Source organism: Mesitornis unicolor, unplaced genomic scaffold (genome assembly GCF_000695765.1).
Source record: "Mesitornis unicolor isolate BGI_N332 unplaced genomic scaffold, ASM69576v1 scaffold12966, whole genome shotgun sequence".
Taxonomy (NCBI): domain Eukaryota; kingdom Metazoa; phylum Chordata; class Aves; order Mesitornithiformes; family Mesitornithidae; genus Mesitornis; species Mesitornis unicolor.
In genome coordinates, this window is record NW_010190344.1 from 3873 (window position 1) to 27054 (window position 23182).

The 23182-nt window shown below is 36.1% G+C and overlaps 1 protein-coding gene across 1 annotated transcript in view; it reads right to left on the minus strand.

Moving 5' to 3' along the window:
• PRR16 (proline rich 16) overlaps positions 1-19526 on the minus strand; it is a 20585-nt gene extending 1059 nt beyond the window's left edge. The window contains exon 1 of the mRNA XM_010186379.1: positions 19464-19526. Coding sequence (XP_010184681.1) covers positions 19464-19526 — 63 coding nt within the window. The remainder of the gene's footprint in view (positions 1-19463) is intronic.
• Between the last annotated feature and the right edge of the window lie 3656 nt (positions 19527-23182).

A 23182-nucleotide genomic window follows, 5' to 3' on the forward strand; every position in this document is an offset into this window, starting at 1 on the left:
AATTATTATATTTATTATTATTATTATCATTATCATTATGCCTAGTTTGCTAGCTTATCACCTTAATACAAAAGAAATACAACTTGAAACACTGGAATAAAATTCTGTTTCTTTCCCTCTAGGGTTTACTTGGCAATATAATTGTAAGTGAACTGTAAGTCTTCAATACTATGCTTTTCCTTTCAGTGCAAGAGGAGATTGAATTATTTAACTTTAGCTTCTACATGACAGCTTCTGAATTCAAATCTTCTGCAGAATATCTTTTAGCTCTGACCTTTCACACAGTCTAGATTTAAATATGCATTTCTGTATAGGTGGTATTATACACCTACAATCATAAGTTTGGTACATTCTTGAAATTTCTTTAACATAAATAAGATACTGAGAAGCAACTCTTGTATTAGACTTCCTTTTCTGAATATTTTTCTTTAGATATGAGATCCTCTGTAGCAATCCAGAAATCGCATTTGCTGCAAGAAAAGAAGAAAAGTAGTTTCGTTTCCAAAGTTACAAGCATTTATTAACTCACGCATTTTATTCCAGGATTTCCTCTACCTCCCATATTTCTGTTTGCAGTTTCTACAATGTTAGATCTCTTCTAGTCTTCTAGACTCTTTTTTCTACTGAATTTTTCATAGGACATGCAACAGATGGTGCCTTTACTAGGTAGTGAAAATTTGTCATACAACAATTATAAGTCCTTCCTGAAAAATGCACTTCACTCAGTACCTAGTTGAACAACTGTAGTTATAATCTACAGATAACTATAACACACAACACAGGAAGTAAGCACAGATGTAAAAACTGATCTTTATCCTTTACGTTCTCACAAGAGATACATAAAGGTATCAGCAGCTGAAATGTTACTAGCTAACTTAGGTGCTTTGGTGCGTGAACAAAAAGCTTGTGCTATTGCTTGGTGTCTATAGGTGAAATTCGTGATGTTCTGGAGGGAGAGCTGGAGGGGGCACCCAAGTATATACGAAATGAGACTAGATGCCCCTAGTTGTGCCACCAAACCAATCCTGCTTACTCTTTTGACACCTTCATTTTGACTTCTTGATTTCCATAGTTTGGTCCTAATACTACTGTTTTCAAAGCAAGACTATTTTTGAGGACTATAAGCCATATGTTAACTGCAAAAAAAGTGAAAATAACTACTGAAGGCAGTGACTCTTTATTTGGTCAAATCAGTAACTCAATTATGTGCCCAGTGGTAAACAGTAAATAATGAAAGCAAAACCACCATAGAACAAAAGAGCACTTTAGCTTCTACGGCTCTTACTGTAGCTAAGGGCTGTTTAATATAAAATGCATAAAAATTAATATTTAACAATTCACTTAAGTGCCTTCCTTCTTCCAAAAACTGTAAACATATATATAACCATGATTCAGAAAGAGAACTTTCATTTTTTTAAAAAGTACAATAATATTTCTTTCCAAGACCAAAACAGTCACTCACCCATTCACTATTCAAAGACCAATACGATGTTGCATTTCAGTTTCTATTTTAGTATTTTGATTTTTCTCCAATAGAGAATGAAGAAAAATCATACTTTTAAAAGACAGACATTAATTTCCCCAAATAATCAGGATTTGAAATATTAGTCTAGAAGTTGAAAGGTATAGTTGAACTCTGGTAACTGTCAGATGCCAAACATCTCCAGGGTACACCTCATGACCACTCTTCGAAATTTCAGTATAAAGGCAGATAAACCACATTTGTACTAAGACAATGAAAAATTCATAGCAAGAAAGACATTTTACAGGTGTAAGACCTCACATTATCACCTTATTTTACATATGCAAACCAAGGCAGAGAGAACTTTTTAAAATGAAACAGTGAATTTAAAGGCACATGGAAAGGACAGTCATGTTCTGACTGCTAAGCCTGAAATTCAAGCACCCCACTGCAAGTTTAGTATGGATTTGTGTAAACAATAGGGCCTGCCTACATATGGTAAAATATATTACTGAATCCTCTTCTGGAATCCAATATATAATCTTTTCATAAATTATAACAGCTACAGAATGGATTGGTGCAACATAAACCAAAGAAACTCCTTGGCAAGCAAAGAAACACAAAAAAGAATTAAAAGGATTAAAAAAAATTAAAAAAGCTGCAGCCAAGAGCCAAAGAAGAAACATATCTGTAAGGATGCTTGGCACAGGAGCAGCACTAGATAGCTTATACATGTGACTGCACAATGGCCTGTATGACAGTATTAGATAATACTAAGTGATAATATTTGGTTGCTTCACATTTCTTAATAAAAGCTATAGTGAAAGAACCAAGAACAAAAACTGTTTTCTTCTACAATTGGCTTATTCCAACAAAACCTGATTTTTCCTTTCCTCTATTTTCTACCATGATAGTCCCCCGCAAAGGTAACTATAATCATACAGGACCTTAGAAACTAGCATCGCTCAGGCGAGGATAAAGACAGCTATGGACCACTGAAGTGGTTATTGCATAATTAGCTATGGACAAATCTCATGCAGATTATCAAAATAATATATGAAGTCTTCCTTACATTAATAAAATACACTCACAATTTCCAAGATCAAATTCCCAATAGAGAAGAAAATAAAGTAACAAAAATGCATTTCAATGCTATTTTAAGACACAGAAAAAATTCTTATAATTTTATGTATTTTGTTCTGTAGAACCAATCACAAATGATGACTTTTTTGCTTTAGATCTCATGTGCAACAACAGTTGTCCCTGTTCCAGATTGTACAAAATAAATGTATTCCATGCAATGTAATTCTAAAGAAACAAAACCTGGTGTTTATTATTTTGAGATTGACGCATTAAAGATGATATTCCACTGGTGCTGTGAAGATATAGTTGTAATTATGCAGCACATGTGTGTCATAAAATGGCAGACCCTGGTGACAAGACACATTGCAAGACCCTTTGCAAGACCCTTTGCATCCATTCAAACTGTCTTCCTGAGAATGCAAAAATTTTCTCAAGAGTAACAGGAATGTCTGTTATGAACTGTCCTTGAATTTCAATGAGTACAGTGTTTATCTACTGCCCTCTGGGCAAATGTGTAGTATACATTGGATTTTTTTTGTCACCTACCCATCAGTAAAACACGGAAACAGCACAAAATGGCTTCGACATAACACAGTTTATCTGTCCAGATTTATTTCCACCACAAGTTGTGATTCTGTTTACTGTTACTTTTTTCTTTTGCCTTTTTGTTGTCCCAGAAGGAAAAATTCAAGTAAGATGAAGAAGTAACAGAGAACCAGTGACTAACACGGTGAAACTGATGTAGTTCAATAAAAAAGAAAAGAAGTAAGTTGAAAAAATAGCCTCCATTTTAAAAATTACTTCCTCTGGAAGTAAGGGAGAGATTATGTAGGAAAAAAAAAGTTGCTCTAGTTGTGCAGAATCTGTCCATTTTTCAGTTCTGGAATAAAACAGGACTTGATTCACATGGACAAGTACGAGAGAGACATCCTCTTATAGCCTGGGTAGCTCCTTGATCATTAACCAGAACTGAGCTCTGCAGAGATGCTCACTTCTCCCTCATCACCTACAACCTGAGGCTTCAAGCTCTGTAGGATCTGCCGACATTCCTGAATGAACAAGGACAGCAGCTCATTCCAGCCTGCTTTCTGGCTTGTTAATGGACAACAGTATTAGGTGTCCCGTGGGGATGGGGCTGGATTTCTCTAGCTGACTCCAAGAAATTAATCACAGAATCACAGAATGGTAAGTGTTGGAAGGGACCTCTGAAGATCACCTAGTCCAATCCCCCTGCTAGAGCAGGATCACATAGAGAAGATAACACAGGAACACTTCCAGGAGGGTTTTGAATGTCTCCAGAGAAGGAGACTCCACAACCTCTCTGGGCAGCCTGGTCTAGTGTTTTGTTACTTTCACAGTAAAAAAAGTTTTCCATATGTTTAAGGTGAACTTCCTGTGTACTAGATTGTCAGGACATTGCCCCATGTCCTGTCAATAGGCACAACTGAGAAAGGGTCTGGTCCCATCCTCCTGACACCAGCCCTTTAGATATTGATAAGCATTAATGAGATTCCCCCCTCAGTCTCCTCCAGGCTAAACAAACCCAGCTAACTCAGCCTTTCCTCATATGGGAGATGCTCCAGTTCCCTCATCATTTCAGTGGTTCTGTGTTGGACTCTCTCAAGTAGTTCCTTGTCCTTCTGGAACTAGAGAGCCCAGAATTAAACACGGTATTCCAGATGTGGCCTCTCCAGGGTAGAAGGGAAGGAGAACCTCTCTTGACCTACTGGCCACACTCCTCTATGCACCCTACTCTGCACCCTCTGTCACCAGGGCACCCACTTCATTCAGTAGCAGGCCCACATTTCCTCTAGCGTTCCTTTTGCTTCCGATGTTCTTGAAGAAGCCATTCTTCTTGTCCTTCACCTCCCTTGCCAGGTTTAATTTTAAGGATTAAGGTTAATTATGAACATAACAACTAGGAAACAGACATAAATGTTCAGTATAACTAAAGATGCAATTAAGCTTTTTCCCCCACCAAAACTTTGCCCGTAAATCCTGAACTACCACAGAGCTAGCAACAAATGAAAGGAAGGTCCCCATTAACTGTGAGAGAGACAGTATTTTCCTCTACAGTTTAAGCTGCATAATGTAAGACTCTGTTCCCAAGTGCTTATATTCCAGCTTCAGTCATCCATGGTCATATCTTTTGCATTTGTCACAGCTAAGTTCCCTGCACTGCACCCCCTTGCTTCCCGTTCCCATCTCAATCCCCATCCCCATTCCCAGTGAATATAGCTTCCAGAGAAAGGAGAAATTTAACCAAATTTAAACTAAAGAAATGTTTATAGAGTTGTGTAAGCCAAAAAATTGCAAATAGGAAACAAAAGAAGAGCTGTATTAGGAGATACAAGTGGTCTGCTTACTTAGTACAATATTGTGAAAAATTACAAAGAAGCAGGTGCTCAGGCAAGACAAGAATAGAATAAATGTTTCTGTAGGAACTTACCCTAATCTCAAACAATTTCTAACTCAAGGACTTCTTATCAGATTTTTCATTAAGTAGATCTTAACATATTTATCTACTGAAAGCATGCCTATTCCTGCTTGAACCCGTATAGCTTTTAGCATCCACAATATCCTGCAGTTTCTCACCTTCATTATATGGGTATATCACCGACTCCTCTTTATGCTTGAGAAAAAACACAGAAGCTTTTCTAGCCAAAGTGCTTCATGGACTTTCAAAATACTTAAGCTGTAGCTGTTTCATAAAACCACAGCTATGCAAGCCCTCTGTCTTGGAATTTGTTTGGGTTTTGTTTGTTGTTTAAAAAAAATCAAACACATGACAAATATCTATAGAACAAAGAGTAATAATCTTACACAAGGAAACAAAGACACAAATAGCTGGCTACATCCAGCAGCCCTTCTGTCACCACTAATAAGTTACGATAAAAGTGTTACAGTGTATCCAGGAGCATCTTCATATCTGAAGCTGTATTAATAAATAATGTCTGTTTATGCAAGGATATTCTAGCATAGCACTAGGGATTAATCTGATATTTGAGTTAATACACACTTTCAGGCAGATTCAAAGTTCAGCTTTCAGGAGACAACTTTTATAGTAGCAACTCAGAGAGCTACATCACCCACCCTGCAGCACCAGCAAATGGCAAGGTTAGTGTAAGATATGACAGTGTTAAGGTATCTAAAAAATCAAAATCATCCTAAGCAAACTTACACACATCCCAACTCAATAAATAACAGAAAACAACCCACAGGCAGTTGTTGTCACCAGAAAGTATTTGCAAAAGAATACACTAGTAACTTCAGAAACTAATATTACCCTTTGGAGCCATTAATTCAATCTTACCCTCTGTACATAAATGAATTCAGAAACACACCATTTTCAATGATAGGCTTTACTAAATTGTACTTTGACATTTCGAAGTAGACTGAACATCAAGTTAGGCAGGACATAAATGTATAAATGGCAACTTAAGAAAATGCTGGACTTGGGAATCTAACAAGGTCACAAAATCTCAGCATCAAGGAAAGCAAACTGGGAAGCCCATATTCAAAATCTTAAAAGAAAAAGACTTTGTTTTCATGAAAGAATAAAAAATGAAAGACAAGGCAGTAAGCTGCTCTGTGTTCCCCTTAAAGAACTTAACATAGTCATGGTAAATCCTCTTGTGTACCCTTTTGCATGAAATTTGCTAGGGAAGCTGCTTGGAACATCAGAGAGAGAGATGAAGGCAGGTACATGGCAGTTATTCATAGCATTAAAAACAGTACAATTATATTTCCTGTTACATACAAAAGAATCCAGAAAAATTATGATAAACAAACAGAAACCCTGAGAAAATAAACCCAAACAAACAAACTAAAGCTTTCTAGAAAAGTAAGTTCAAAAACTATTTGTAACAAAAACATAGTTGTTCTACAATATTCTCTAATTCAGCATTCCTCATGAATGGTAACAGAATTTCATACTTCCAGTGAAATACTCACAACATTTCATATTTGGCAATACAGGAAAGTAATTAATTTCACACATGTAAAGGGAATTAAATGTGTTTTGATGTCACATCTAGAGACACAGAGAGATGACACCCATCTTAACTCTAGTAAGGGAGTAAAGTAGTCACCAAAACTGTGTAAACATACCAAATCAAACCACATATTTGAAATAACATGTAGGATATGTATCTTTATAGGCAGCAATATTAACTGAGAGCTGTTCAAGAACAGATTCCAAAAACAGCAAGTGAATCTGGCACAGCTTGTTCTGAATGTCAACAAAATACAAGTAGAAAAAGGAGCTTTTAAGCACTGGAGAAACTAAGTATATAACAAATAAAAGGAGTACATAGTAAAATATAAAGAAAGATTAACTTCATATAACTCACATAGAAAACTGCAACTTCACAGGAAATGAGCAATTTTCCTTTTTTTATCATACTGATGTCAATGATACATTTTTTTTTTACTGTTTGAATTTAGCTTTGATAGTGTAAAGCCTGTATGCCTAACTCATGAAAGTAATGGAACAATTCTCACTTTCTTCTTGGGGACACTGAAATGTACTTTTTGTCCTATCTCTGAAAATGGCTAAAGTAAGACCATAATAATGACAGCATACAACTACTTTCTTATTTGGCTTTTGTACATATTCTCCTACATTTGTGGAATTACAAATCACATTTTTGGAAACACAAAGACTTCAGACCTCTATTTTTACGCTATTAGATAATAAAAGAAAAAAAAAAAACCATTGAAAAGGATGAAGCCGGACATGGTAAATATCCACCTCATCAACTATTTCTGCACACATAATTTTCCATTCATTGGCACAAATCAGGAAATTTAGAAGACAAATTGCTAATCAGCATACAATGCTTAAACGCACATGTAAATACAAGTAAAAATGCATCCCTGTAAAAAGAGAACTAACGTGCAACCCTTGTGTACATGTTTCAGTAATACTTTCTGACAGTGGACCTCTTTTGTTTAATATGAAGAGGCCAGATAATACCAGAGCTGTGAGCCTTTGGTGTCTCTTCTGAATAAAACATATCTTTCTAAATCAACATTTCAGAAGCTGCAGCTTTTCTCTCTCAAAACACAAAATTGAAATCAGCTGCATGTTGACAAAAACTAAGGAATGGTTAGCCTGTGCATTCTTATTATTTCTAAGGTTCTCTAAATAAAAGTGCTGTAAAACAGCTGAAAATACAGTACCATAAAATGCTGGAGATTTTAATCCCTACATAACTTTTGCTATAAACATTAGTTCAAAATAAGTACAAATACGGTGATTTGCCTAATCATACACCATATTAACTTAAATTAATACTAAATATTTGTCTAAGCTCTTAACTATTAACGTGAACACCCTATAGAAGTTCCTAGAACTTCCTTAGTTACACCCTACAGAAGTACATGCATCCTCAAACTACTAATGCTCACCATGGAGACTGAAAGTTCCCTTGTAGGAATACAAAAAACCCTTCAACACATAAATAATTTCCTAGGTACACTCTTCAGATACATTAATAACAGCTATTGTAAAAAAAAAACCAAAACAAACCACCCTCATAATATTAAAAATAACATAAAAACTCTGAAAAAGAATTTGAAACATTTAGCACACTCCAAAGAATTTCTGAGATTTTGGTAAACAACTCTGTTTCAATTTTTTTGTTACCTCCAGTATTAAGCACTAAGTATACTTCTCTGACTTTAAACAAACCACATCACTAAGCAGAGTATTAATCAGCATCCTTCCATTTCCCTGACAGTCTAAAAGGGACTCCAGAAATAAATGTTTAACATCCTTTTGTTCTAAAACCAGAAAGACATTACCCAAGAACAGTTGATATATCTTTTGGGAGACCACATATTGGGTTGGTGGACTTTTTGACTGAAAGGATTTTATTAGTGAATTACTGCTCTGAGTCTAGAGGACCTTCATATTTTAATATTTCAGCACCATTTCTGCTACAGATCCAAAGCCACATATAAGCCCAAATGAAATATGCAATGAATTTACATCAGTCTGGAAGTACTAATTCCAAGTCTGTTGGACACTTATTAAAATACAGTTTTAACAGAACTGAAGAGAACTGGAGGATTTAGCTTAGTAAAAACATTTCGAAAGTCAAAAGTTCAAAAGTCCTTTTGACTTTGAAACATGACTCAAAATTGTACAATCCATTAAGTTTCATTCTAATTAAAAGTTTGAACAAATTCAAAGTTCAAAGAAAATTTGAGATTAAGTGATAGCATTGTCTGCTGTTTACAGTGAAAAAATACTAAAGCAGCAGGCTTTTCTCCTTCAGGTATACCTGCAATACTCTTTCTGTTGATACAGTTTCACTGAAAGAAAGACCTTATGTTTATGCAATAGGTTGAACTATACCTGGATAAAAATAATGTTATTGATGATTATTACCAAAATGTTGTATAACTCTTTCTTTTAGCTGAGAGGTCTTTGGGTAAGCTGCCTTCTCCCCCTTGTTCTCCCAGTATGCTACTGGCAACATCTAGAAGCATGCTGTAGACACTGTTCCAAGAATAAGAGAACAAAAAAATGATGTCGAAATATTGACCCTGCTGAAGGCTTCCTGGGACTCAATATTACTTTTGCCATCTGGAGGTACAGGGCACAATACATAACAGGAGACAGCCCACAGTGAGTTTACACCACTAATAAATAATAGTAATGAGTCAGCCAAATTCTGCTACTAGAGAGAGTAATTGCTATGAATCATGTAGGTTTGAAATGAATACTTGGTTGCCTTTTAATTATTAGTTGCTCCATGTTAAATGACTTCTCCTCACACTGCATCACAACATATTTAAGGAATTTAATTAAAAGTCACAGAATATTCTTTCTGAATATTTATGGATAAAATTATTTTCAGATTCCTTTAAATAAAATGCTACATATGCAAAAGGGAAATATAAAAATGAGGAGATTTATCTCATCCTTAGTTCTATATACATTATACAAGTCAAAAAGTTATAAAAGTCTATTGAGTCTCAGCTCTCCATGGCTTTGCTCTCAACCACATTTTTGATTCAATATGCTAATAACAACATAATCTAGTCAAAACTTTTATTCCCTTAGGCAGATACATAAATATGATCTCTTCAAGCCATTAGTACAATTTGTATATATTTTAAACAGTGAATAGGTGCCAACTGTAGCTATGGATATCTTTTAATAAATAATATGATTAAATGTCTTAGCAATAATTACAGTATTCACGTTAGCAAAATATGAACATTGCCAAGACAGCTGTTTAAAAAAATAATGTAAATAATCTAATGTTACACTTCTATATAGCATTTAGATAGTGTAACTTTATAGTTGACGTTGCATTTAATGAAAATCACTTATTTCAGGCTTGGAAAAAGCTTTTTATCTTCCTTCCAGTCAAAAAAAAAACAACCAACCACCAAATACAATAAATTAACGATTCAAGAGGAACAAAGGTGAAAGAGAAGAGCTTACAGCTAATGTTTGCAATGAGATACACACTATATTTGCTGATCCTTAAAAATGCTTATCTAACATTTTTAAGATGTCTTTTAAGATTTAGGAAGTCTTCTGTTTTCAAATCTAGCATTTGTACTGTTAATAACCCTAACAGAAAAAAATCAGGAAATCTGTAGCTATTTCCAGCACTTTTGAAGGAGGTAATTATTTCAGTGTGCCAAAACACAGTACTGTGGATGTTTTGTCAAGCAACGACTAATAAATTTTTGTCCTTATAGGTTAGCTCATGTTTTTGGCACTACTACCTGCTGTTACAGTTCTATTTCTAGTTAAGCATCAGATAATTTATAACATAGGAAAACAAAGTTTTTCTTTTGGACAATCTGCAAAGAAGCTGGGCTTGTTATGCCTGTAATGTACTTGCACTCCTACCAGTACTGAACTGTTAAAAGAGAATATGGCCATCTCATGTGGTATGTGGTGGTGTACTCAGTACCAATACACTGTATTTTTACTGTTTGTGGTCCAGTCCCTCTCATGTGTATTCAGTTCAGATGCCTCTGCAACTATGGCATAGGTTTCTCTTTGTAATTACCCTTTGAAAAGGGTGTAAAAAAATTACCCTTTGTAAAGGTGTAAACATCCTTTGTAAAGAGTGTAATTACTTTTGCTATTTTGAATACTATTTTTAATACTATTTTGTTACAGAGAGGCATGGCTTATCAGAAATATTAATTAAATGCTTAAGGTGAAATTCAAGAGGTATGTTTCCCTCAGTAAACAAATAGTTGCATTACAGCAGGAAACTGCAGTAGACTACATTGATGCAGAGAGCAGAAAAGCATTTCAAGAAAATTTGCAAAACACAGTGGTCTGCGCGGTGGGGCAGCAACCCTCTGCCTTAGTCATGCAGAGTAGTACACTGCAGTCAAGATTCAGCAGAGCTACTCCAAATTTCCAACCAAAGATAAGGTCAAAATTATTCACTCCTGGACACAAATTACTGATACTCAGCCTTTGAAGGCTTCCCGAGAAAGTATTTTCAGTTGAGTTACCATGTGGATAAAATAATAAGTATACTTATATTAAAATTCAGTATACTAATAATTACTTCTGCTGTGGCTATTACAATATGAGGAAAATCTGATCCAAACCTCATACAGAAAAGAGAAAAAAAGCAGTTTTCTATCGAGTTGGCCAAAAAATAGTTGCATTTTTTTTCTGGGTATTTGGAAGGCAAACTTTTTATGGAAAACAAAGACAAACAATATATTGCTCATTTTGTTCAATTACCTTTTGTCATCTTTCAGGCAACTTCATGATTCCACACTCTAAGTTCTTATCTTTTTCAGCAAAAAGCAGTTCCAAGAACAACTGATATTCTCATCAGCAGTGAAGGGTTCAAGGTGTTTTGCAAAGAATGAAACAAAAGGTAGCCTGATTGTGCCAGGTCTGGCGAATACAGTGAGTGTAATAACACATCCCATCCAAGCTGTAACAATTTTTGACAAGGCATCAAACTTGTATGTGCTCTAACACTACCATGGAGAAACACATCATCTTTGTGATTCGCCAGTTCTATACGCATCTGTTTGATGGCATCATTGAATTTATTCAGTTGACGACAATACACGTCAAATTAATGGTTTGGTTCCTTGGAAGCAATGCAAATACACAATACCTTTGAAATCCCACCAGACTGACAGTATCAACTTCCTTTGGTGAATATCTGCTTTTGAAGCACTTTGAGCTGGTTCATCATGCTTGCTTCATGATCTTTTGTGGTCATCATTGTTGCAGATTATCCATTTGTCATCTGTTACGATACATTTCAGAAATGGATTGTTTTCTTCATGTTTCAAGGGAGACTCGCAGATGTCAAAGTGCTTAGTGAGATGAATTTCTACGAGCTCATGTGGTACCCAAGTATCGAGCTTACTATCCTAGTTGTTTTAAATGGTTTTGAATGCTCAATTTCCATATGTTAAGATTATCAGCAATCTCTTGTGCCATTAAACACCAACTGGATTTGATCAGTGTCTTTATTTTGTCATTATCAACTTTGATTGGCCTTCCTGAGCATAGCGCATCTTTAATATCAAAATCTCCAGAACGAAATTCAGCAAACCAATTGTGACACTGCTGTAGTTTTAAGGCATCTTCACAACACATGTCACATAACTTTTCATGAGCTTGCACAACATGTTTTCCTTTTCACAATACAGCAAAATATGACAAAAATGCTCCTACTGATTTTCCATTTTGAAATCAAGGCCAAATAAATAATTGTTAAAGAAATCATACACTTTCTTTTTCCAAAACAAGCTTGAACTGTAAGCTGTCAAGTTACATAATGAATTTGCAGTTTAAAATAAAGTTAATTATAATTCAAGACATGTATATCCATCTATTTAAAAAAACTCAATTCTTTTTTTGCCAAATCAGTTTGTTTGCTGGTTCTTCCTTTCACATTGTCTTCTGGAGTTTACAAGACATAACTACTCTTTCATCTTTCTTTTTTTTTTAATATACAACAGAAAAGCAGTGCAACTTCTGCTCAGGTTAATTATGTGATCCCTCAAGTACTAAATAATTTATTTGATTGCCACCCACATTACTAATCCACTTTGAAGAGTCCTCATATCCTGTCCTTATAATTCCCAATCCCTTTCTGGTAATTGCAGTACTTGTGGCAGCCGGAATGAAATGTTTTGCACCTATTATGTTGAAGTGATCCTTAGATGTAAAAAGCAGAATTTTTCCCATGCTGCTGACAGAAGCACTAGGAAGACAGATTCTGCTTCTGCTGCTGTCTTATGGAGGTCACCTTGGTTTGCTTTATTTTTTTTTTAAAAATGAAGACCTACACTTCAACAGAACATGGTTGGCCAGAAGAAAAGATGTTATGTACAACAGACCCTTGGTATATGCTTTAATGTTTTACCAAAAATCTCATCTGCAATTGCTGTACGCAACATAATCAGACAGGACTGAACAAATAATTGTTTTCTGGGATACTAGTAAAAAGAAAATTATATAATGAGCTTTATAGCTATAATTCATATTTTAATACTAAGACCTAGAATTTTAGAGCCAAGATTTGCCCTTTTAGCAAAGAAAATATAAGCTGCACGTGTAGATTGGATACTTGAGATTCAGATTCATAAAACAGGCCTGTATACTAAGGTAACCAGTATGTACATCTAATACTAGAAAGTGATGCAAACTGTCCAAAATATAATCAACACTTGAAAAATAAAGCAATTCTGACATGTCTAAAGAAAAAGCAAGTTCTACAAATTATTTTACAGTTTTAAGTGAAAATTATTGGAACAGGAAATTATTGGAATTGTTTTAGTCTAAACAATTATATTTATTTAAGTTAAATGTGTAGGCAGCTCAAAAAGAGAGAACTCTATTCACAATTATTTAGGTTGTAAAGTTATTTCTTTTGGGCTAGATAAAAAATCAGAATTCAAGGATAAGCAAAATTTAACATTAACAATATCTAAATTAAATTTAAATTATCTTTTATAAACTATAATTTTGTACACTGAAATTACTAGTAATTAACTATTGGTACAACATTAGTATTATGTAGTAAATGCTGCTATTAAATATCTGTGTCTGATTTCATAGTTCATTTCTGTGCAGCATGATTGTGACGCATGCCAACTATCTTCTTGACAGAAAGTACTAGAGAAAATATCGGGAGATAAAAAAGCACAGCTTGTATGTAAAGTCAAAGGTCATAGTTATTTCTACTATTCTGAATGACAAAACAGTTAACACGAAAGCAGCTCTGCAATACATCACAAACATTTTTAAATGATTAATTTTTCCTGAAATATTCTCTCTTCTTTTATATGGATTAATATACAAGTATTGCTAAATGTATATATGCAATATTACATATTTTACAAAATATTGCATATTTTACACCTGCTATATTTATAATAGATCTAATTAGATCTGTTAGATCTGCAGAAGAGAAGAGTGAGGGGAGACCTCATTCATGTTTCTAAATATTTAAAGGGTGAGTGTCACGAGGATGGAGCCAGGCTCTTCTCGGTGACAAACAATGACAGGACAAGGGGTAATGGGCACAAACTGGAACACAGGAGGTTCCACTTCAATTTGAGAAGAAACTTCTTCTCAGTGAGGGTGACAGAGCACTGGAACAGGCTGCCCAGAGAGGTTGTGGAGTCTCCTTCTCTGGAGACATTCAAAACCCGCCTGGACGCCTTCCTGTGTAACCTCATCTAGGTGTTCCTGCTCCGGCAGGGGGATTGGACTAGATGATCTTTTGAGGTCCCTTCCAATCCCTAATGTTCTGTGATTCTGTGATTCTGTGAATTAACCTGGTAGTCACTGTATTTTGTTTGTTCTTATCACAAGGTTAGTAACATACAGGGGGTGAATTATATTTTTAGTCTAACATTTACAATAGTGGCCTTTTTGTATTGGTGAAACCATCAAAAAAAAAAGACGCCCACTGATGACTGCCCTCCTCATGATTACAGCAGGTAGTTTTATTGCTCTTTATTTTACCTCCTTAATTATTTTTAAGGTAAAAATTTTCTCCCTCCTCCAGATCAAGAAGTGTAAAAAAACCATAACAATCTTGCAAAAAAACCCAAAACTAAAAAAAAAAACCAACGCCATTAAGTCATTGAACACGCTCCTATCCAATCAGAGGTATTACAGCAGAAGGAATAATTCATAACATACTTTTCATCTCTTTTTCTGTTTGTGACAGGGAAAAAAAAAATCACAATTGTTTTGAATGTAGTTGTTACCTATTCAAATCATACACAATCTACATATTATCACTATCTCTCATCCAGTTAGACTGTACACACTGGAAGAGTTACATTTCTCTCATGCACAAAATACATTTCTCTCCTCACAACATATGTGTTACCCCTTGCTATTACATTTCAACACTACTTCAGAGCAGAACATGCTTGGCTAATCTTGTTGGTTAATTCTGTTGGTTAACAGATTCTCTCTACAGCAGGATACATAAAACAATTAAAGCCAAGTTTCAAGCGTAAATGCTTGAAAATTTAAATATGCCTTTCATTAGAACTTTCCTGCAATGTATGCATTAGAACATTTATTGAAAAAAAATTCCCCTCAAAAATCACTTCATCTAACTACATATTGCGGAAATTATGTTTTAGGTATCAGCTATTTTAAGTAGTTGTAGCCTAATATGTTATATTATTTACCTAACATTAAACGTCCCCATGGCAATTCTGAACATGTCATACCATTCCTGACAACTAAGCCATGTTCTCATAGACACTGATCAGTACACTCATAGCACTGCCTGGGGTCTTAGATCTTGCTCCTATTCAAATGCTACTCCTACCTGTCTAATCTCTCAAGAAGTGATTTGAAACACTTTTCCCAGAAAACAAATTTCAAGAAGAAAGTAATACCACTTATTTTTATTAAAAAAGAAATCCAAAGTAAATATACACATTAAATGAAAGACAGGTGAAATACTCCCATGCATTAGTTGAGCTGAAGTTCAAACATGAAGACAGCCTGCAAAAACCTTTTACAAAAGATGGATATGGGGTGACAAGAAGATACATGAGGTAATAACAAAGCAGCAGAGCGACCTGTCTTAGCAGTTAAGCCACGTAATCTTCGGAAAGACAAAACTTTCTGAACAAGTATCAGAACAATTTCAGGCTTCAGCTTTCATAAGATTACCCTTCTCAAAATCACCACGTTTTAATGGAAGAGGACAGAAAAGTGTCAGACTATTGAAGTCCCTATCACCAGACTTTTCATATTTTCTACTGAACTCCCAGGCTACTTCTGCTTCATCACTGTCTGGCTTGGTGCTCCAAGTTTCCATGCAGTACAAGCAAGTTATACAGCAAGTTAATAAAAGGATACACAATCTGTGTCAAAACCACTCTGAATTTCTGAAGTTAACATGTCTCTATACCCACTTCATTGTCCCTTTGCAAGGTTATCTAAATTATACACTGTGATTTCTCTGGCCTTCCTTGTTCCTAAATCTCAGAAGCCTGTGAATGGTCTCTGGTCTCCATAACTATTACCAATCATCTCTTGACCTAAAATTGTTTACAAATGCTCCATCAAGTAAGCTTTTCCTTACATGTTAAGCAACACAGTCTGAACCATCTGAGCATGGCAGCTCTTCTCAGACTTTGCTCGGCTTCTGGCTTTGAGTTCCGAGATGCACTGAGACCCATGCACTCATTGGTTACACGGCACAAAGATGATGCAGCACTAACTCAATTTGGTGTTTAAGTCATTATAGAAAACAGTACTTTTTCCTTGCAAAGGATTATCAGAATTTGAAGTGAGCATTTTTTGCAATGAACAAAAATAAACACCAGTATGGTGTCCTAGTGACTAGCAGAAAAAATGATGCACTGCACAAACAGGCATTCATTTCAAAGTGGATAGTACATGAAAATTATAAAAAAATACACGTATGTGTATTGAAAACTGGGAGCCAAAAAGCATTAGCTGTGGGATTTTTCACTTAGACCTATAAGTAGATCAGTTTCACCACGGAAACTGGACAAATTTAACTATACATCTTTGAGATGGAAGTGATTGGGGAAAAAAAAAAAAAGACGGAGATTATCGTACTGATGGACTCACTACTTCAGGGATCTCTAATAACATGACACTAATGTACATACCAGACTAAGCAGTCACAATAAGACACAATAAGACAGGAATTTTCAAGTTTTTTCTGTCTTTTTTTAATAATAAAAGTGAGTGAGGTAAGAAGTAAAGATGTTCCTTCTCTAGTGAGGTAGCCAATATTCAGGTCTTTCAGAAGCTTATCAAAGACAGAGCACAGTTATGTTCAGACTAACTAATTGCAGTTTATAGGCTTCCTAGAATTATTAAGATAAATGGGAGTTAATAGGCAGAATAGAGTCCTGACAGCTGAAAGATTGAATCTGTTAAGCACTGCAACTGCAGTTTAGTTTCTGTATGAAGCACACCCACATTACAGATAATGAAATAAGGACTTAGTTCCCTTCTTAATTAAATCTATGTGTTTCTATTCACTGACAATAGATTCTGATTCCACAGATAAAACTAGGATACTCACAACCAGTAAGTATAATCTGAAATGGTAGCACTTGTATCTAAAAAAAGAAAAAGAAAATAAATAAAACATCACAATGATATAAAGGAGGCAATTACAAGGGAATCCCATAAGTCAAGTTGTTGTGGAGATATACATGTTCATTCATGCTGACAGTTTTTAGTGATGGAGTGGAAGAGAGAACTGCAGAGCATAAGAATCTCTATTTTTTCTCACTGTGCTGCAGTAAAGGGTGAATCCTAATTGGAAAAAAATGCCAATAATGCAGTTCTATCCATTGCAACTACAGCACTAGGGTTACCTTTAATCCTTCTCACTAAGGGCAGAGTTTAGACAAGAGAACCCATAAACATAAATAAATAAATCCACGATGTGGGAATTAATCTTCTGAAGAATATATATTCAAGGCAGGCTGCAATTATTTATTATATTCATAATAAATCAGGAGAGTTCATTAAAAGCCATATATTAGATTTAATTTAAAAATTTATCAGCTTAGCTAAACACCCAAGTCCACCTCATTCTCAGATTAAAGTGTTTACTTACAAGAAGAAGCAAGCACCAGTATCTTTATAAGACCAGCTGATGGCTGGAACAAAGCACTCTGGCTTTCAAACACACAAGATCTTTACTAAGGGAAAAAAAAAAAGAAAAAAACTACAGAAAAAGGATTTTAGGTTTTACTTCTTTCCAGCTTTCTGCCTGGTTTATACATCTACTTCCTTCTTTCAATAAAATAAAAACTTTGAAAAGAAACCGGAAAAGAAGCAGATTGACTCATCCAAATTCTTTACCAAACCCAGACACTATGCTAAAACTTTTCATTTTGAGCATTCTACCAAAAGAGGAGGTGAAAATTAATTCTTGTTATCTCAGAAGTCAGGGGAGAAATAATTTATTTTCATTATGAAAAATAAAGACACAGCTGTCTTCAATCCATGAGCTATCAAATATTTTGATCAAAGAAGCAGCATTCAATGAAAGTTAAATTCTATTTTCTGTTGACTCACATTGCCTTATGAAATCTTTTGGAATCTTTTATTTGCAGATATGCAAATGCAACTATCCATTACACTGTCCACTTCTACCATGCTATTTTTAATCCTCCACCTTGTTTTGATTAAACTTGAGCAAAATTAAACAGTTTTCATGAACTGTCAATAACTGACATTTCACACACATATTTGCTCTTCAGATCTTTCACAATTTTCCTGCAGTCATGCGTCCAGTACAAAATATTTAACATTTGAGTTAAAGCAAAACCATGTTAGTTCAAAGCATAACTAACATTTACACTGGTCAACTTTTAAAGCAGCTACAGCTAAACTGAATAAAAATAACTTCATTAATATGCAGTAATAAAAGAAAATTAATTATTTTTCCCTTGAGCTCCTGTTCTGGTTGCTGGCACAAGCTACTACATTCACGTTCATAAAACCTAAACACGATTTTCTAATTGCTCTGGTTGCCAAGATTTCAGATTGCACCATGGTGAGGTACCACAGTAACTGCGCTGATAATATTAAACTAGCCATTAAAATTTTCGTATTTAGTACCACCATGCATGTGCAACAACCATGTAGCAAATCAAAGTGTAAGAACAACTGAGATTCCTCAAAGCTTAGTAATCATAAGTAGTACCCAACTTTAAGAAGAAATATGCTGATTTTCCTCATACTGCTTCATGTATCCAAGCTACACCAGTTATGTGTAGCTACACAAGTGAGTGTATCACTGAATGACAGATAATACTCCTGCTTTCTAATAAACATTAAGAAGAACATGCAATAATGCACCTCTGTATTGAGAGAGTGTAATATACCTGCTTCTCTTGGATGTCTGATATCTAGAAACACTAAAATACACAGAATGATTGAAGGGAGAGAACTGTCATATAGTGATTACAGTCATCCGAAAGTAATGATACTACACAAATCAGCCAGTTAACCATATATCCATATAATCTCTTTCTCCCTTTTCCTAGTACATTACCAACAAGATGATTCTGAAGACTTTGAAGAGTAAAATTTTGACAAGACATGTTAATCTTTAACAAAAAATCTCCTGAAGATTTTAGGAATCCATTACTGTTACAAACGGAAAAAACCTGTTCACTGCCTGAATGTAAAGTGGCTGTGAAGCATACTGTGCAGCCACCACAGCTCAAAACCGCCCTTTTACCTTAGTCACTGCTCCTCTACCAGCACTACGTGCAGCTGTCAGGTAGCACCATGGAGACATGCAACAGCCGTGCCTCAGCACTCTCCCTGTGCTGACCACGCTGTGGCCAATGGTGTAACATTAGGCACCGTGTTTCAGACCAGCTGCATGCTATAAAGTTTTGCTGGCCTAACCACATTACCTAGATCTTGAGGACAAGCCTCCTCCTTCTTGACCTCTTCTGACAGCAAGGCCATGGTGCAAGCAGCATTGAGCCAGCAAAAGGGAGCTCTTGTTGCTCTAAGGTCTCTGCTGTGCAGAGTGTGCAGCCATGCCTACAGAAAAGCCTCCTCCATTGGTCTGCGCTGTAACTGCACTACAAGTCTCTGCTGCCATCAAGACAACTTCTGATAACAAAAAGTCATTTTCATGAACTGAAATATAAGTGGGCAAAAATCTCCAGTCTCCAAAGTTCATGTTCAACATAATGCTTGCAGACTTTTGCCCTGATCCTGGAAGCCCAGCTTTGGCCACCGCTCTGTGTTTCTCATTAGTTTTCCTGAGATACCCAGGATGTGGTAATGATATCCCTTACCAGCTGGTACCCTACTAAGGAACAACACTGCAGCTTCACTTGCATTACAGTTCTATTAGGTCTGGGAACAGAACAGTGAATAATAAGTTACTTCTTCCCTTACAACTGTCCATAAAAAAGTAAAAAATTATGCATGTTCACACACCAGAGAAAATACTTATCTTGTCAATGTAAGGGTTTCACTAGGTACTTTTCTTAGAGAATGAGAGAAAAATTATCAATAGAATATTGTACTTCTAGTCCTAGAAATGATGGCCTTGTACTATATTGGAAAATATTATGATCTGAGTTTATTTCTCTGCAAAGCTTCTTATGCATCAGAGATTTACATGAATAAGACTAAAGAGTACTCAGAACAGCGATTACTAATTCCTTTGAGAAGGAGATACAGACAAACACGAGTTAACATTTTAATACATTTCATTGGTCAAATGGCATTTGTGAGGTGACTGAAAATTAAAATTATTATCCTTTTTACAGAAAATAGTATTAGAATTGCCATTCACTCTTCACACTTGAATTATCTCAGATGATAAAAAGAGTAGGGAGTTTTGAAAAAAACAGACTAGCTGCTTTGAAAAAAATACGGCTTTACTGTGAATCCTCAAATTAAGCAACTGACTTTTACAAACAAAAGACCTGGACCTCTGGCTCAGTATGCTTGGCCTAAAAGACAATTTAACCACCCAAGGATGAGTGGTCCTTCACTGGTTCACAGAATACCCTATATCCCCTGACTTTAACATCCTAGGGCAATGCAGCAAAAGCTGTAGGGACTAACATCACCAGGATTACCCATACACCACACTTTCCCATTGCAACTCCCGCATCTCATATGATAACTGCAGATTCAGGCAAATCACGGGGAGCAATAGGCATAAGGTTGAATAACTATTTCACGACATAGGCCTCAAGGCTGAGGAAATGTTGTCTGGCTATGCACGTGCAGAGATACGGTTTGTGTTCCTCTGTCAAAACACAGGAATTTTAACTGCTTTCAAACTCATCAAAAGTGGGAATAAACCATTTAGAGTATTTAATCCTTACTGAATGCACCACCTCATCTCAAAAACATTAAACTGTACCATACTTCTTCTGTGTATGACAAACGCACTTTGCCTTAAACCAGGTTATTTTTAAATTTTTACATATATAATATATATAGCTTATTATGAACATTCACAGAGACATACATATATATAAACACATCAACTATTCTGTTAGTTTCATGCAAGCACTTGCAAAGTAATAGTCTACAGAAGCATAAAATGCAAACAACTATGCCCATTAGCAAAGAATGAAACATAAGGAAAAAATTAGTTGGTGGCAGTGGTGGGGAACATATGGTCTCCCAGCAATTATTTTACTTCATAAATGAAAAATAAAATAAAAACCCCTCTTTTGAAGATGCACACTCTTTTCAGAGTACAGCACACGTATAATGTGCTCAGTGAGGCAGCAGATTAAATCATTTGATGTCAACTAAATAGTTTTTAGAAATTAAAAGCCACTGAAAAGTCTTTAAATTATTAAAGCACCAAATAGATCTAAGTATCCCCTCATATAAGGCACTCTGGGTATGATTCCCAGATCTCACCTGTAAGGACCCAGGCAGGTAGATAAGCCCAAGGAAGGAACTGTCAGATTTGGAGAACACAAGGAGGCAAGAATGATACTGAAATTGTTGGAGCAGCAGCTGCTCCTGGGAGGACAACCAGGCTTTCACATGCACTACCAGCACCACCTGCAGAGGTTCCCCAAGCATCTGCCAAGGCGGATACTTAATAACCAGAAAACAAAAAATTCCACTGTACTTTTCAAATTTTAACAGGAAGGGAGGGAGTGAGATGGGAGGAATAATGTCCTGTGAAGAGATGAGAGGAATGGTAAGAGGTATGAAAGGAGACATACCTTGAATTCAGCAAGGCATTTGACACAGTCTCCCATGACATCCTCACAGTCAAACTTAAGAAGAATGGATTGGATGTGTGTTGTGGTCAAGAAAACAGTTTTATTGATTAAAGTAGTAAAAGTAGTTAAAGTAGGTATTCATTTAAACTGCAGAGTAGATATTCATTTAAACTGCAAAGTAGATATTCACTTAAACTGGGAAGTTAAAATTAAAAACATATGTGCATGAGCCCTTAGAGAAGGTATGTACCAGGGAGTGCTGGAAGAGAGAGGAGCATCTGGGGTGGTAAAAGAATGCTGATGGTAATCTGGGTACAAGAGGAGAAGCTGGACCCCTGGTACCGTGGTCTCCCAGGTACATACCAAACTTAGGATAGATGTGATAAGGCAAGGGTTAGGTAATAACTCTTCTTTTCTCGCTTTTGCATGCCAAGAAATTAGGTGGAGGTGGGCTTTATAGTAGATCAATACCTTGTATGGGATATTGTGAAAGTGGGGTCATGGTAAAGGGCAAATTAAAAAGTGGACATTTTATGCATACTTGTATAATCTTGTGAAATCGCTTTGTTAAAGATGTATAAATGAGCTGTGAAAATGTATGGATTTCGGAGCACAATTAGAGGAGTGATCCTCCATGTTCCCCAGCGCTGTGAATAAAGAAGTGCCTGCTTATCTGCAACTGCGTAGATAAGTTTTTCTCGTTGTATTTGCGACCCCATCAACAATTGGATAGTGAGGTAGACTGGGACCTAGCTGAAGGGCAGAATTCATAGAGTTGTGGTCAGTAGGGCAGAGTCTAGTTGGAGGCCCATGTCTAGTGGTGTTCCTCAGGGGTCCAGTTCTGTTCAATGTACTCATTAGTGACCTGGATAATGTGACAGAGTGTACCCTCAGCAAATTTGCTGATTTTGCTGATGATATAAAGCTGGAAGAAGTGGCTGACACACCAGAAGGCTGTGCTGCCATTCAGCAAGATCTGGAGAGGCTGGAGAGTTGGGCAGGGAGAAATTTAATGAAATTCAATAAGGGCAAATGTAGAGTCTTGCATCTTGCATCAACTCCATGTATCAGTACAGGATGGGGGCTGACCTTCTGGAGAGCAGCTCAGGGGAAAAGGACCTGGGATCCTGGTGAACAGCAGGCTGACCATGACCCAGCAATGTGCCCTCATGGCCAAGAATGCCAGTGGCATCCTGAGGTGCATGAAGAAGAGTATGGCCAGTAGGTCAAGGGATGTTCTCCTCCCCCTCTACTACTCTGCCCTGGTGAGGCCACACCTGGAATACTGTGTCCAATTCTGGGCTCACCAGTTCCAGAAGGACAAGGAATTATTGGAGAGAGTCCAGTGGAAGGCTATAAAGATGATGAGGGGACTGGAGCATCTCCCATATGAGGAAACGTACAGAG